Genomic DNA, 17,748 nt, shown 5'->3' on the forward strand with positions numbered 1-17,748 from the left:
CGAATGCCACTTCAAAAGCAAACACTGTTTCCTACTCTGTCATTCTGTCTTCCTTGTCTGCATTGCATGATCACTGATATTCTTGTTTACATGTTTATTGGATATCTCTTCTAATCAAAATATAACTCTCTGAGAGCAAGGACTATCCATCTTGTTCACTGTCATATTCCCACTGCTGAAGCATAATCAATCTTTGAGAAATACTAAAGGAATGAATGAATAATTAATTCAGAGCCAGCATTCTCTACCTGCCACATTTAAATATAGCAATAGATCACAGGAACAGAAAATGAGGCAACTTAATACGTTATGAACTTTTTTTTTCAAAAAGTAACAGTAGATCTGTGAACCAAATCAGTGTTTATAATATTAATAGGAACTATAGAAGGCAAAATGGTATAGTGGCTAAGAACATGGGCTCTAGAGTCAGACCATCTGGGTTTCAATCTAACTTCCACTTCTTATTGTATGGCATTATGCTGGTTACCTAGCCTCTCTGAGGTTCAATTTCCCAGACTATAAGGTAAACATCATCATCATCATCATCATCATCATCATCATCATAGTACCTACCTTTTTAGGGTTGTAGTGAGGATGAAATAAGAGAGTATGTATAAAGTATACAAAATAATGTCTGACTCATAGAATAATCAACAGACATTAGCTGCTGTTTTCTTATTGCAAAGGGCATCTATAAAAGTAGCTCAGTGGAAGAAAATGTGACAATTTGAAGGAGCTACTTCTATATCTTTGAAGGACATATATAGCTTCAAGTGAGTGACTGCAAAGACACACATATGCGGATGTTAAAGCAGTAAAACACTGAATAGCAGATAGATAATCAGCTCTAAATAACAACTTCTCTTGGGCTTCTTACATACCGAGTGGGTACGGAGTGCTGCGATGGTTTTTGAAAGTGCCATTTCCCACAGTTCATCAATGTAGGCTCTATTAACTAAGCCCTGCGTTGTATGTAAAATGTGATCTTCAACCACAAAAAAGCTAAGATTGAGGAAAAAAGAAAGCACAGCTGTCAGAATTTACAGTTATATTACTATCTCTGGGGTTTTAAAAGCATTAAGAGATAACAAATGCAAAGTTAGTAGTCATTGTTTTCTTGAAATGACTACTAACTACTAACTAAATGAAGAAAGTTATTTGGTTATCTGAATATCATAAATGAAATCAGACTACTTGGACTAAAAATTATGTCTGTGATTATGATATCTTCTTAACTACTCCTAGAGATATTAAGAGTTACATTTGTATTACATTTCTATTAAATGTTAACAATGATATCCAGTAGTTTAAAAGAGGAAAATGTGTAGAGGTAACAGAGGCAAATTTTGTTATATAAGAAAACACCAAGCCATCAATATATTTCCATAAAAGCTAATATATGTTATATACATCATATATGTTATGTATTATTTATATATATATTTTTTAAGAATCCAATGCACAAAATATCAAAATAATTCCCTCATGCAAACTCTCTCATCAAAGTGTTGAAAAGGCATCATATAAAGGTTTCAAAAATGCAAAGTTATTTTTCAACGATCTTGTTGTTGCTTCTTATTATTATGCATTTAAAATGTACCTTTCATTGTCTTGCCTAAATGTCCATATTAATGAAAAAAACTTCTTTATTAGAAAATTTTTATGATAAATTTTAATAACTACTAATTATATTGAAACAAATCTGAAATAAAACAAACCTGATGATGAATCCAAGTTATTTCCTTTTCTGTTTACTGCAAAGTCATTATTTTGGAATTTGACCAAGCTGCCTATATTGGGGTGTTTATTTGGGAAATGCAATTCCATACCACTATATACACTCTAGATGAGGGTGGCAAACTGTATTAGCCCGTGGGATAAACCTAGCCCACTGCCTGTTTTTATAAAGATTGTTTTATTGGAACATAGCCATGCTCATCATTTATGTATTGTCTATAGCTACTTTTACACTACAACAACAGAGCTAAACAGTTGTGACAGAGACCATACAGCCTACTAAGCCTAAAATATTTTACTATCTGGCCCTTTTGGAAAAAGTTTGCCAACTTTTGATGATTATTTGGTTCCATCTACCAAAAAGAAAGAAACAAAACATAAAGTATAATAAGATTACAATTCAATGTTTTTCTCACTTTATCCACAAAGTGCCCTACAACAATATAATATTGAAACCAGCAGAATGTTCCTTTTAAATCATTAGAAAATCAAAAACAAACCTTAAGAATTTAAAAAAAGAAAACAAATTTTAAAAAAAGAAAAAAAGAATTTCCCAAGGAAAACCTGATTTATTTTTCCAACTCTCACAACTTTCTATGTATTGAAAGTGTATAAATTTAAGTAAATAAATATATATATATATATACCTACCCTACAATTTGATTAAAATACTTCCTGTAGCCGTCTAACGTTTCATGCTGCAACAAAGCAAAGAAGAAAGTTATTGTTTCTGTTCTGTTACTTTAAAAAAAAGTTAAAATCAGTCACTTAATCTCTTAAGGCTCAGTTCCCTAGATGATATCTGATAAGGTAAAAATACTAATGTTATCTGCCAATGAAGCGGAAATGGGACAGCATATATCCAGTACTTAGAACACTGAGTGACACATAGCAATCAATCGATAATGTTTTCATACTACAAGTCGCATCCACCAAAAGTTATCTGAGAATGACAGTATACACACAAACACACAAGCATCAAAAGATACCAAGGAAAAGTAAAAATGTGAGAAAAGTGAAGATAGTAATCCTACCATGTTAGACGGAGGTTGAAGTACCAAACGAGCCTGTTTTCGCCTCTGTTTTCGGTAGTAATTCTCAAATGTTTCCCGGGCACCCTGTAAAATAAAGAAAACGGAAATGGTTTTGACACAATTGAACCAATTACTTTTATATTTCAAGGGAAAAGAGAAGGTCCCAGGTCTGGAATTTGGTAGTACCACATTTCTCAAAATCTCTATTTTAACAGTGATGATAATGATAGAAAATAAAAATAACTATTGCCATTTATTGAACCTTACTTACAAACCTGTAAGGGTGGGTATAAAATATCCTTACAAGGAAACTGCAAGAACTTAACCACCAGTACACCAAAGCTGGTATCTGAATCAACTATCTCAAACTCATAAGAATGAAGGGAAACCAACCTTTCCATAGGATGATAACAGGTAAGAAAACATTCCTTAAAAAACTCACAAAACATTCCAGAAGGAAAATGTCCAGAATAAAAACCAGCTTTCAAACGAATCATGAACAAAGAGGCAATGGGAAGCAGAAGAAAAGCAGGAACTGAGAACAGCATATTAGTATCCACCTTAGGGGATAATCTAGCACAGGATTAAACCCAAAAAAAACAAAAGCATGAAGATTCTTGGTACACAGTTCCTACTTTTCATTTATGGTATCTGGGCTTAAAATGAGAAGTTCTCTACAGAATCACATCTGACTCATGAGCTGTGTACTGGGTTGAAAAGTGGTCTCCCAAAATTCATATCCTTCATGGAACTTCAGAGTATAGTCATGTTTGGAAATAGGGCCACTGTAGATGTAATTAGTTAAATTAAGATGTGATCCTATTAGTGTAAGGGACCTTAATGCAGTATGTCTGGTGTCCTGAAAAGCCAAAATGAAAAGACAGAGATACACAGGGAGAACATCATGTGATGACAGAGGCAGAGAGTGATACAGCTGCAAGCCAGGGAACATCAGAGATTGCTGATCACTAGCAGGAGCTGAAGATTCTACCTAGTCTCAGGGAGAACATGGCCCTTCTGATGCCTTGATTTTGGAATTATAGCCTCCAAAACTGGGACAGAATACATTTCTGTTGTTTTAAGCCACTCAATTTATGGTGCTTTGTTACAGCAGCTCTAGGAAACTAATACAAACTCAATGTATTTAGATTATCATGCCCCATTTATTACTGAATTCTATTCTTAATCCAAAGCTTTTCTAAATAAACAAGAGTAAAAATGGAAAGACAGTATACCACAGTGGTAAAGAGCATTGATTTTGGAACCAGAGGTTATTACATATGAATCGTGATTCTGTCTCTTACTAGCTATACAACTGCTATAAATAGCTGTATAACTTCCTTCTACTAATTTAAGTTCCACTATTTAACTTTCACTAATAGGTGTGCCATGGTTTTCTCATTTGTAGAGATGCCAACATCATATGGTTGTAATGAGGATTTAGAGGAGTTATAAAGCTCTTAGAACACTATCTCATGCAAGTGCTTATTTTAAAAATAAATAAGATAAAATCAATGATTAAATTAAAAGCCCCATCCTCCTAAAAAAAAAAAAAAGTATAAATGCCATGGAATACCTAGTTTAGTTTTCCTCTGCCTTCCTGAAAAATAAAGAACTTTATTCAAGATTTGTTAGATTCCCCAACTGGTCCTAAAAAATTAGGAAAGTTGACTTAAGGTACTAAGTCATGTAAAGACACTAGTGTAGCTCAGGGGTTGGCAAACATTTTCTGTAAAGGATAGGATAGTAAATATACGAGGGCTTGATGGGCAGCTACTCAATTCTGCTGCTGTAGTGCAAAAGCAGACATAAACAAGTATGGCTGTATTCCAATAAAATCTTGTTTATGGAAACAAATTATAATTTTTCACAGTTTTCACCTGTCGTGAAATATTCCTTTTCTTTTCATCTTAAAAATTTAAAAACCATTTTTAGTTCATAGGCCCTACAGAAACAGGCAGCAGGCTGGATTTGGTCCATGGGTCATGGTTTATTGAATCTTGGTATAGCTTAAAAACAACAGTTTTAAAGTTCTAAAGTGATTATAACTGTATCCAAGTTTTTTTACCTCTAAAATGAAATCAAACATTAAGAAAGCTATTTCAAGGCTTTTTTCATCCATACATTAATGAGAAAGCAAATGATTCCATTTAAGAAATAAGAGGAAACTGCTAGTTGGTTTGTTAAAGTTATTCTCAACTTGTCACCATTTCACAGCATAGTAGCATTATTAAATGTTAATTCATTCTGTATTCACTAAAGGGCTTTTCATTTTAAGGTTAACAGCCCTAAAGGACCTTTATTATTGTAGTGTGACATTACATATTCAACAGACTTTGGAGCCAAGATACACTTACCTGAGAATTTAGGGAAAGCATTCTCTCTAATTACACCATATAGTAATTTAATTTTTTGTTATAAATGATAGAAACTATATAAGATGAAATTCCATATAAAAACCAAATCAGGAACTTCTCTTTAATTCTGAACTGGATATAGTTTTGCCTTTCAAGTATTCCTTTAATAGAATAAAAACAAGAGAAAAGAGCAATTTATCTAATAGGTCTGGCTTCCCATTAACAAAAATGAGCTGGAGTTTCCTTAGCAGCTGCTAAATTCACCTTTGGTTATTCTGTTCCCTCTGCCAATTTTGTTAACTTAATAGTTAAAGGTGGAATTTGAGACATAGATGTTTGACCAGTCAAGTTGAGTAATGGGTGAAGTCCCTGTCTATTCAGAGAAGTCACTAGATGAAGTATAGAAGTTTCACTTAAGCGCCAAGCTCTTTGAATCATTAACATTAAAAAAAAACTGCTGAAGACATAAGCAAATAGATATAAAACAATAAGCAAGCAAGTAAAAGTTGGATTTTTTCCTACTTTATGTCATAAGTAATACACTGCTCCAAAAGTTTTATGTTAATATACACAATCTCACAAAAACCAAGTCGCTTAATATATACTAAGTGCTTACCATGTGATAGGCACACTGTACTCACTGAATTTATAGCCTACTATGGAAGACTGACAATTAAACAAGCAATTATATTAAAATGAACTACAAAATCCTATGGATTAAAGTAGGGTGTGTGTGTGTGAGTGTGTGTGTGTGTGTGTATGTGTGTGTGTGTGTTGGGGGGGGAGTGTCAGAGACATTTATACTTCTAATTGAAGAATGAGTCAGAAGAATAAGCCAGAAAGAGAGAAAGAAGGGAAAAAATGTTCCTGGTGGAGACAAAGAGGCTCAATGGAAAAAAGGGCATCATATATCCGAAGAATCTGAAAGAAGTTCTTGATGGCTGAACTTGAGGTATAAGGTAGAGGACTGACAAGAGATGAGACAGGAAGGCTTCATAAATTATGTTAAGGTATTTGTACTCTAGTGACCATAAGAGTTTTAGATATTTTGGAAGTTGTACCTCAGAGAGTAGAATAAAGAAAGGGAAAATTAAAATTCAAAAGATCAGTTAGAATCTGAGATGTATTTGGGAGGTTTATGCTAGAAATTAATTGGACATGGGTGATAAAGAATAAGAAGGAAAGAAGGCTGATACAAAATTTCTAACCTGGGTAACTGGTTTGATGGTGGTCTCATTTGTGAGACAGGGAACATAACTAGATGGAATAAACAGTAGATCATTATTCACAGATTCTGTATTTGCATATTTGTCTACTTGCTAAAATTCATTTGTAAACCAAAAAGGAATACTCATAGTTCTTTCATGGTCATTCAACAGACACATGAAGAGGGGTGAAAAATTTGAGTTGCCTAATGCATGTTTCTAGCTAAGGTTTAAACAAGGCAATGCTCTGCTTTCTTATTCTAGTTTTCATGCTGTAAATGGGTATCATTGTCATAATCAGTGACACATTGTTCTGCATTTTTGCACGTTTGGTTGCTCATTTTGCTGCTTAAAATGGTCTCCAACCATAGTACTGACATGCTGTCTAGCATTTCTAAGCTCAAGAAAACTGTGATGGGCCTTACAGAGAAAACCCACATGGTAGATAAACTTCTCTCAGGCATGAGTATAGTGCTGTCGGCTATGAGTTCAATGTTAATGAATTGATATGCTAAATAACATATCCTTAAACAGAAACACACATAAATAAAGATTAAGCATTCACTGGTTGATGAAAATGTGACCAGAAGTTCACAGAAAACTATTCCTGTATTTCCCCTAAAAGCAATAGCTCAGTATTCACTCACTCAGTGTTTCCAGTGACTTTATAGAACATAACTACCATGAAAAATGAGAACCGACCACATTTGGGAAGATTGATAATGATGACTAACGTACTAGGCATATTTAATTGATGACCTCCAAGAAGTGCTCGGGAACTGGCATATTTGGGTCTATAGATCAAGAGAATCATAATCATTAGCAGAGAGATAGTAACCAAGGCCTTTAGAGAAAGGGCTCTAAGAAATGCATGTAGAATTAAAATACAAAAGAATCTAGCACAAAACTCCAAAGGACATGAGCCATCAGGAAATGTGTGGCTCTTTCTTATAACTCAAATATCACTTTGAACATCAACTACTTAGAAAAGACTTTTCTACTACTTAACTAAAAATGGAAATTTTGCCTAACACATAACCCTTTAATTCTTTGGTTAGCACATGTCTCCATGTAATATTGTTTACTGTCTGACTTCTTTTGTTAGGATGCAAGCTCCATGAGAAAAAGTCTCAGTTCATCTTGTTTATTGTTGTGTTTGTTCCCAGCTCCTACAACAATGCTAGACATTAACTGCTATGCAATTTTGAATAAATAATTAAATGTGTGAATAATTATTAATCTATAATTTCTTATAAGCCTCCACTTTGATATTTGCCCTTAATCTCCTACTGCAATAATCATTTATATGTAAGTATTCCTACTTTTTTCATATAATTTTTTGATCTCCATTTATTCTTTTAAAGTTTTTTGTTCCTGTTTTATAGAAGTAATTCTTTTTAAGAATTTTCTTTTGATTCCTACAGAAAATCATTTTTAGTGTCACGTTTCCTCTGGAATTTTAGGATGATGTTCTTTGACCCTTTCTATTCAATACATTTTCTCAGACATCATTTTGTTTTGTTGTGTTGTGTTTTCCCAATTACTCTATTTTGAATGAGAGGAGCTTTTTCTGGACCAGTACTTTCAGGCTTGGTTTGTGGTTTGCATCTGGTCCATTCATCATTTATCTGGCTATAAATCTAACATCATTATGGAAGCGGCAACTCATAGGTTGATGTGCCCAGGTCCAAAGACATGCCAAAGGCAATCTACAGACTGATTCCAGCATCTAGCAAGCAACTGGCCTATAAAATGTGAACAAATATTCTCCTACCACACAGTTCCCAGTGTTTAATAATCTGAACTTCTTAAACTGAATAAAAAACAGGGTGATACAGAATCTTCCTATACGTGCTCCTGTATGGCACCATTATTTTGAATATTTTCCAGCACAGGACGAACTGTACAGCTACCAGTAGTACCCTACCTAATTCCCCTATTCCCCTTGCCCCACTCTCTGGGAGCCTGAAAATGAAAAATCCATGCACCACAAGGTTGCCAACTGCTATGGTCTAAATGTGCCCCCCAAAATTAATATGTTGAAACTTAACCACCAACATAGTAATAAGAGATGCAGCTTTTAAGAGGTGATTAAGTGATTGGGGGGGCCCTCATGAATGGAATTAGGGCCCCTATAAAAGACTTTGAGGGAGTGGGTTTGCCCCCTCCCATCTCTTCTGCCATGTGGAAACACAGAGTTCCTCCCCTGCATTCTTTTCCTCTGGAGGATACAGCAATAAAGTGCCATCTGGAAGCAAAGAGCAGCCTTCACCAGACAAAAGAACCTATTCTTGGCTAGATCTTGGACTTCTCAGCCCCCACAGCCACAAGAAATAAGTTTCTATTGCTTATACATTACCCAGTCTTTGGTATTTTGTTTTAGCAGTACAAATGGACTAAAACACTGGCTAATGTATTCATAAATTCAGGATCCTGTTTTTAAGCCAGAAGGCATACAACGGGAAAGGCATAAAATGTCTTCTGAGTTATGATTTGCTCTGCTTATAACATCAAAGTATATCACCTAACAGCTAAATTTCTCAATCCGTTCAATTGGCCCAACAGGGAAAATTTTACTCAAATTCAGACAAAATGCTAATTATCAGCCTTACTTATCAATGGTGTAACTTTTCAGATTTTTATGCATCTAAAGTATTTTGATAAAAGTTAAGAAACACAGACATAGAAAGACATAGAAGCCAAGTAAGGCTTTGTTTATATTCTTTTTTTTTTTTTTTTTTAAGACGGAGTCTAGCTCTGTCGCCTAGGTTGGAGTGCAGTGATGTGATCTCGGCTCACTGTAACTTCTACATCCTGGGGTTCAAGTGATTCTCCTGCCTCAACTTCCCAAGTAGCTGGGACTACAGGCACGTGTCACCATGCCCAGCTGTTTTTGTATTTTTAGTAGAGATGAGGTTTCACTGTGTTAGCCAAGATGGTCTCGATCTCGTGACCTTGTGATCTGCCCGCCTCAGCCTACCAAATTGCTGGGATTACAGGTGTGAGCCACCATGTCCAGCCTGTTTGACATTTTTGATATTGAATACATATATACCATCTGAAATTTAACCTAAATACATGAGACTGTATTATTATAACAAAATCTCCACGTTTTTTTATCATTTAGTTATAAAGAAACTATATAAGAAAATCAAAATAACCACAACACATATCCTGTATTTACTTAATGCCCAATAAGAGAAGAAATATTCTCCAAGCTCTGTTAAGCTCTTCTTCAATTAACTGGGTACTTGATTTACTAAATTCATATTTAATTTAAATATTCAATATATCACACCCTATGTACTTCCTGGGGAAGGGTGCAAATGGTCAAATGCTTTTATAAAAGCCACTGCTATTCCCAAAGTCTCATAATTAGTCCTTGCCCTGGATTTTATCAGAAAATAACACACTTCTCAGGCAATGTTGGAAATAGTTTCTTTTTTTTAACCTTTTGTTTACAGCTGTGTTTTCTACATTGTTTATCTCTTTTTAAGTTATTATTAATTACAAAAGTAAAATATGTGACTTATAGAAAAACTAAACAACACAAATTGGGCAAAAAGAAAAAATGAAGCCATTCATAATCTCAGAATGCAGAGATAAGTACTTGTTACTTTTTGACATATTCCCTATTCAATATATTTTTCTCAGATCTCATTTTGTTTAATATTGTTTTATTTTCCCAACACTCTATTTTGAGCATAACTACCTCCTTTTAGATCATACCTTATTGCAGGCTTTGTTTGCGGCTTGCATTTGGCCCATTCACCAAGATCTAATATCCTTACAAACTTTGCCCTATTCTAAATAGATCAATATTTCACATATATGTACATACACACACATAGAAATAGGGTCATAGTCTATATACTTTTTTCATTGAACTTTGCAACAAATTTTCTCCGGCATCATAGTTCAGCACGATCCACTTTTACTCCACAACAGTGTTTCAACTCCTTTCCTTCAAACCCATGCTACTAACTGTCACCATACAAATGCTGGAACTAACATGGGCTCTGAATAAATGTTTAAGAATAAAAATAAAAACACAAGTGACAACCTCAAATTCTTCTCCATGTGTCCAGACACTTGTCTGGATAAAAACATAGGAACACAAAAAATATTGCCACTCAATGTGGGCAAATGAATGAAGCTTTTTGGTTTTGCATATAAAAGTAGTAAAATTTACTGCTAATATAACTCAAAGCTGAATTTTAGCTGCTGTATATTACAAATTCTGACTTATTTGATGTACACCAGTAATGAAATAAGTCAGAGTCACATGATCCCATTCTTGGGAGGGAAAGAGACAGCCAGATGAAACATCTTTCCAAGGGTTTCCTTTTCTTCATGAAATGTGACAATGTTCACCATATACACAGAAATCCAGAACATTTCAAACCATTATTGAGCTCCATGCCTCTAAACATTAGTGGCATATTACATCCTTATTTTTGCAGAGAAAAAAATTTATACTGAGAAATACTACTTCATATGGGCAATCTGTCTACACAGCAGGAAAAAAGGGGCAGATCTTATATTCTCTTCATTAAATATTTACTATGCCATTATTTGACTAAACAGCTCTTATTTACTGGGTCATTCCTGGTAGATATTGGCATGGGGTCTATTGGAGAGTGGGCTGAGTTCTTCACATCTGTCACAATAACAGAAAATTAACCCTTGGATTGAGAAGCAACTGAAGACAACTACATAAAGAACAAGGGAAGTGAAAGGAAGAAGGGAAACACACAGCATTGTTCTTTCACCTTTGCCTACAGGAAGCAATATTTCCACTAGGTCTTGGGGAAAGCCTGTAATTTCACCACCCTGACTGCAGCTGTAATTCCCTTTTAACTATCACAGCATCCAAGTGAAGACAGGTTTAGTCGAAGTTTAAAAAAAAAAAAAAACTGAAAGGGCCATTTTAATTTGCTTCCATGTGAAAAAGGGAGTAGTTTTCATAGAGCCCCGTAATGATGTTCAGCGGGATATTACACTTCACCATATGGCTAATTTGCACAGCAGGTTCAAAGAAGAATTTTCTTTCATTAGAACTGCCCTAAAGATCAGACTACAGAAATATGTGAAACGAACAAACCCAAGATGCCCCCTATTGCTTAAATCTAGAGACGGTGAATTCCCAGATGTAAAAGCCAATTCCCAGAGTTCCCATGACAAGGTCATTCAAGAGACATGAAGGTGTGTGTCACAGCTCCACTTATATGTATTAGGGCTTTGAAAAATGTCTAAACCACAAGTTTACTTATGTAATAAATCTGCATGTATACCCCAGACCTTAAAATAAAAGTAAAAAAAAAAAACTTAACTGTATGTTTTAAAATAACTTAAAAAGTGTAACTGGAGTGTTTGCAACTCAATGAATAAATACTTGAAAGGATGGATACCCCATTCTTCATAATGTGCTTATTTCACATTGGACGCCTATGTCAAAACACCTCGTGTACCCCATAAATATATATACCTAGTATGTACCCTCAAAAATTAAAAAGAACAATGTCTAAACTTCAAGAGCCACAACACTGTCAAAATGCCTCACAAAAAAACTGTATATGGAGAAAGGATACTTACTTTGATAGATAATTTATCATTAAAAAATCATTACTTCCAAATATCCTAATTCTTGATATCTCTCAGTTAGCATACACACTTAATCTACATAAACTTCTGACCCTTATTCGAAAAGAGCAGAGGCAGTCTGATGTTCTAACAGAGTCCTGTTTATTTTTAAGGTTCCCTTAAAACCTATGTTTGTCTTGGCATTTCCTCCTGCTGCTATATCCCAAGTATGAGCCATAGAAGAGCATCCCCTCCGGGGGCCGATGGAAACTGCAAGACTTTAAAAAAGAAAGAAATCTGATGTCTGATGATTATGGAGTAGTTGAGTCTGTGCTTTTGAAGAAAGTAAACATGATTAACAATCTTGGCCTTTGTAATTAGCTTCCCCTCTCCAAGTCAGAGTGTTAATTTATTAAATATTTTAACAAAGAGTCTTTTATTATCAGATTCAGTTTGGCTGGCTCCTTTCATAGCATTACCAATTACAACCAATAAAGCTTTAATTGATGACTACCAAGACAGAGTGTTAATTTATTAAATATTTTAACAAAGAGTCTTTTATTATCAGATTCAGTTTGGCTGGCTCCTTTTATAGCATTACCAATTACAACCAATAAAGCTTTAATTGATGACTACTTTTTATAACCTTTGACCCAAGATGATAAACAGTTGTACCTTAGAAGCGAAAGGGTAAACCTCAAAGGGAATGGTTCTTAATCATACTTAGCAAACCAAACTGCTTAAAATTACAACTTACCTACCTGTAGAACAACAACAAAGGCAGACTTCCTCAATGATGAAGGTTAGTTAATTCATTAGGAAAAAAATTGAATTTCACTTTTAAGGTAAATATCCCTTTTGTTAGGGAAACCTTAACCTGAATTACCTGCATATAACTGTGCACATTAATGGGCTAATTATTCAAAGAATATGATTTATACAATTTGTAGATAAGAAAATTTTTAATATAAAACAAATAAGATGCAAGTTGTTTTACTATTTTTAAAAATCATTACACTAAAATAACAACTCCCCACTACCCCCAAATCCCATCATTTTCTTCAGTGGTCCCTAACATACCAGTTACTACCTAAGGGCATGTAAGCAAAGAAGTAAACGAAATTATCTGCCCAAAAATAGGACACCAAAAATTCTTAACTGAATGTCTGCATATGATGAGAAAAGAAAGTAATTACTTTTATTACCATGAACAAAATCAGGCTTTTCTACATTTTCGACAAAGAACTATTCCAAAAGTTGGTAGTTTTCTAAAGTTATTATTCATATTCCCAATTTCACACTTGCCAATGTTTAAGTCTTTTCTGCTGACCTAACTTACACTTGTCAATCTTCTAAACTGCTAAGGTGCTTCACGGTTTGGAAGTTTAAAATTTTCCACACAAATAACTTAACCTGTTTCATGTTGCCAAAAGGAATAGAGCCTCTTAACAATTTCTAAAGAGCTGAGAGGAAAATGCCGCATTTTAAAATGTAAATTAAAATAATACCAACATGTTACAGATGAAGGCAATGAGAGATTGTTAATAGTCCTCATAATGGAAAGTACTGGCTTAAACAGAAGGTACAGTATAAAATTTTATACAAGAAAACTAGGCATAGAGCTTCTAAGTGACTTCCCATATATATAAGGAAGTCAACGCCAGGAAAAGCACAAAATCTGAGGCTCAAAGTACTTTATAAACTGAGAGCTATACACGTTATTTTTATGAGATATAAATGTGTGTAATGGATATTTTATTAAAGACACATGGTTTCTCCCAGCATCTCAAAATCACATTTGCTACACATATACACACAAAAATAACCTTTTGGATAGTTAAGTGAGGACTGGGGAAATCTCATATAAATAATCTATGCCTTCCCCCACCCCCTATTAACAGAAACTGTATAGAAACCGACCAATTTAGAATCTAAGAATAAATAAATCCGTCATACTAAACTTCAGATGTTCAGAAAATAGGCAGAATAGTAAAAACAGAGAAAGTGGATAAATATTAGATCTAAATCTGGTAAATAATCTAAGAATACAGGTGAAGAGAAAAAGGGAAACTAAAAGTTGAATAAAATTTGCTTCATCACCAATTGTTATTCAGACTTTTTATTATGAGAGAATTAATTATAGATTCACATGCAGTTACAAGGAGCAACAGAGACAGACCCCATATGCACTCTACCCAGTCCCCAAATCTAAACATTTGAGGGAACTATTTTATGTACAATATTCACTCTATCAGGATGCTGATACTGCTAGAGTCAAGATGCACATTTCCAGATACAAGAATACTTCAAGTTGTCTTTTTATAGTCATATCCACTGCTCTCCATCTCTATTTCCTACTTCACTGCCAGGAACCACTAATCTCTTCTCAATTTCTATATAATTTCTATATTCATTTCTATGTAATATATAATTTTGTCATTTTAAGAATGCTACAAAAATGAAATTATGGAGTATGTAAGCTTCTGTGATTAGCTTATTTCACTCAGCATAAACCTCTAGAGATTCATCCAGTTTGTTGCATATTTCAATAGTTCTTCATATTGCTGAGTAGTAGTCTATGATATAAACGTATCACAGGTATTTAACAATTCACCTGTTAAAGAACATCTATGTTGTTTCCAGTTTGGAGCTATTATAAATGAAGCTATTATAAACACTCCTGTATAGTTTTCTGCCTGAAATCTACTTATTTTCATTTCATTTATTTTTATTTCTCTGGGACAAATGCCCAGGAGTACAATTGCAGTGTCATATGGAAGTTGTTTAATTTTTCAAGAAATTGCCAAACCTTTTTACAGAGTGACTATACCATTTTACATTTTACTATTTTATATTCTTACCAGCAACCTCATGCACATTTGATGTGACTATTCTGATAAGAGTGTAGTGACTTTAATTTTAATTCCTCTAATGACTACTGATGTTGAATATCTTCTCATGTGCTTATATGCCATCAGTATATCTGCCTTGGTGAATTGTTTCTTCATGCCTTTTGCTCATTTTCCTACTTGCACTGTTTCTTTTATTTGTTTGTTTGAGTTTTTTTAAGTACTTATATATTCTAGGTATGTAAGGACTCATTTCCTGGATATGTGGTTTGCCAATATTTTCTCCCACTTCACTGTACCTTTTATCCTCAGCAAAGTCTTCTGTAGAGTAAAAGTGTTTAATTTTGATGAAGTCCAGCTAACCAATTTTTTTCCTATACACTAAAAGAAAGTTCGTACTTTTAGAGGGAAGTTGAAGAATTCTTACTATCCTTAGATTCTGAAGATTTTCCTCTATTTTTTTCTAAATGTTCTGAAGTTTGCATAGTTTTGCATTTAAGTTCATAATCTATTTTATATAAAATGTAATAATAATTTTTGCATAAAATGGGAGGTTAGCTCAAAGTTCTCTCTCACGCTCAATCTCACTCTCTCTTTGATCTATGGCTGTTGAATTGTTCTGGCACTCTCTGTTGAATTATTTTTCTCAAGTATTTGTGTGAATCTATTCTTGGATTCTCTATTCTGTCTCACTGATGTATCAGTTTAGCCTCTGCCAATACCATGCCATCTTGACTGCTGTAGCTATATAATAAGTCTTAAAATTGCATGAGTTAATTTCTCTAATTTATTCTTCTTTTTTAAAAATTTGTCTTAGCTATTCTAGTTAGTTTGCCTCTCAATACAAATTTTAGAATAATCTTGTTTGTATCTACAAATATCTTGCTGGAACTTTATAAAAATTTCATTATATCTTTGTAAAAACCTAGAAAAAAAATTGGTATCTTTACTATGTTGAGTCTTCCAATCTACACACATAGTATGTCTCTCCATCTATTTACATATTCGATTTTATCCATCAACATTTAGTAGTTTTCAGCATGCAAATATGGTAGGTTTTTCTTAGATTTAAACATAAGAATTTCTTTTTGTTAACCAATCATAAATAGTATCATATTTTAACTTTTGGTGTTACATATTCATTGTGAGTATACAGGAGAATAATTAATTATTATATGTTTTCTTATAACCTGCCATCTTGCTGCACTTACTTATTGGTACTAGGTGGTTCACTTATTAGTTCTAGTACTGGATTTTTCAGGATTTTCAGTATAGACAATCACTGGGTTATTTGCAAATAACATAGTTGTATTTCTTTCTTTCCATTCTGCATGCCCTTTATCTCCTTTCTTTATGCTAATGCACTGGATAAAACTGCCAGCACTATATTGAACAAAAGTTGTCAGAGTAGATATTTTTGCTTTGCTCCTAATTTTAGGGGAAAACCATTTGGACTTTCACCCTTCAATATAAAGTTAGCTACATGGTTTTTGCATATTTTTTATCCAATTTTGTTGTTGTTGAAGAAGTTTTGAAGAAGTTTTGTTGTTGTTTTTAAAGCATGAATGTGTTTTGGATTTTGTCAAATGCTTTTTCTGCATCAAATGGTATGATCATGTGATTTTTCTTCTTTACACATCCCTGAAATAAACCTGACTTGGTCAAATATTCATTTTATATATTACTGTAATCTATTTAACATTTTGTTTTTAAAATTTTGCATAAAATGAATTGAAAAGTATTCCCTCCATTCCTGATTTCTGTAAGAGATTCTGCAAAATTGGTGTTAATTCATCTATAAATATTTGGTAGCATTCCCCAGTGAACCCATCTGAGCCTGAAGATTTTAGAAAGAAATTTTTGTTTCTTTGGTTTGTTTGTTGTTATTAGAGATGGGATCTCACTATGTTGCCCAGACTGGTCTCAAAGTCCTGGGCTCAAACGATCCTCCCACTTCGGCCTGCCAAAGTGCTGGGATTACAGTTGTTAGCCACTGTGCCCAGTCCTACATGGAAGTTTATAAATTATTAATTCAATTTCCTTCATAGCCATAGGGCTATTCATACTATCCATTTCATATTGGATGAATTGTGGTAGTTTCTGTTTTTCAGAGAATTAACAAATGCCTTTTATGTTGTCAAATTTCTGTGTGTAGAATTGTTCATGGTGTTCTCTTTTTATCCTTTTAATATCAATAGTGTCTCTATTGATATTCCCTGTTTTCGTTTTATGCCTAATATTAATAATCTGTTTATTCTTTCCTTTTGTCAGTCATGTTGGAAGTCTGTCCACTTTATAAATCTTGGAAAGAGAAAAATCTCTTTATTTCACTGATTGCCTCTATTGTTTCCTGCTTTCAATTTCAGTGATTTGGGCTCTTATTATTCTTTCATTCATTCTACTTCCCTTAGGATTATTTTGCCTTTCTTTTCCTAGGTTTTAGAGATGAGAGCTTACATTATTCATTTGAGACTTTTACTCTTTTCCAGTGTAAACAGTTTAGTGTTATAAATTTCATTCTCAACACTGTGTCCAACAAATCTTCATTTTCATTCAGTTCAATACATAATTTTATTTTCTTTGAGACTTCCCCTTAGACCCAGGCATTTATATAAATGTATTATCTAGTTACAGATTTTTTGGAGATTTTCTTGTTATAGTTGTGTTACTAATTTCTAGTCTGATTCTATTGAGGTTAATGTACAATTTCAAAATTTGCTGAAGTCTGTTTGCCTGCAGTATGCTCTTAGTATATGTTCTATGGATGCTTGAAAAGAAGGAATATTCTACTGATGTTGTATACAGTGTTCTATAAATGTCAGTTAATCATCTTATTGGTTGACTTTTTTTTTAATATCCTTGCTGAAATCCTGCCCAGTTGTTTTATAAATTGTTAGGAGTTTTGAATTTTTTAACTATAATAGTGGACTCATCCATTTATCCGCTCTGTTTTATTAGTTTTTACTTCACATATTTTGCAGTT

At 33.6% G+C, this 17,748-nt stretch overlaps 1 protein-coding gene across 6 annotated transcripts in view; it reads right to left on the reverse strand.

The window, feature by feature from the left end:
* EXOC6B (exocyst complex component 6B) overlaps positions 1-17,748 on the reverse strand; it is a 694,189-nt gene that overhangs the window by 368,575 nt on the left and 307,866 nt on the right. For all 6 annotated transcript variants that reach the window (XM_078349070.1, XM_035272275.3, XM_035272273.2 and 3 more), the window contains 3 exons: positions 2,772-2,855; positions 2,389-2,435; positions 882-1,002 (listed from right to left, as the gene is read on the reverse strand). In XM_078349070.1, coding sequence (XP_078205196.1) covers positions 882-1,002; positions 2,389-2,435; positions 2,772-2,855 — 252 coding nt within the window. The remainder of the gene's footprint in view (positions 1-881; positions 1,003-2,388; positions 2,436-2,771; positions 2,856-17,748) is intronic.

Source organism: Callithrix jacchus, chromosome 14 (assembly GCF_049354715.1).
Source record: "Callithrix jacchus isolate 240 chromosome 14, calJac240_pri, whole genome shotgun sequence".
Lineage (NCBI taxonomy): Eukaryota > Metazoa > Chordata > Mammalia > Primates > Cebidae > Callithrix > Callithrix jacchus.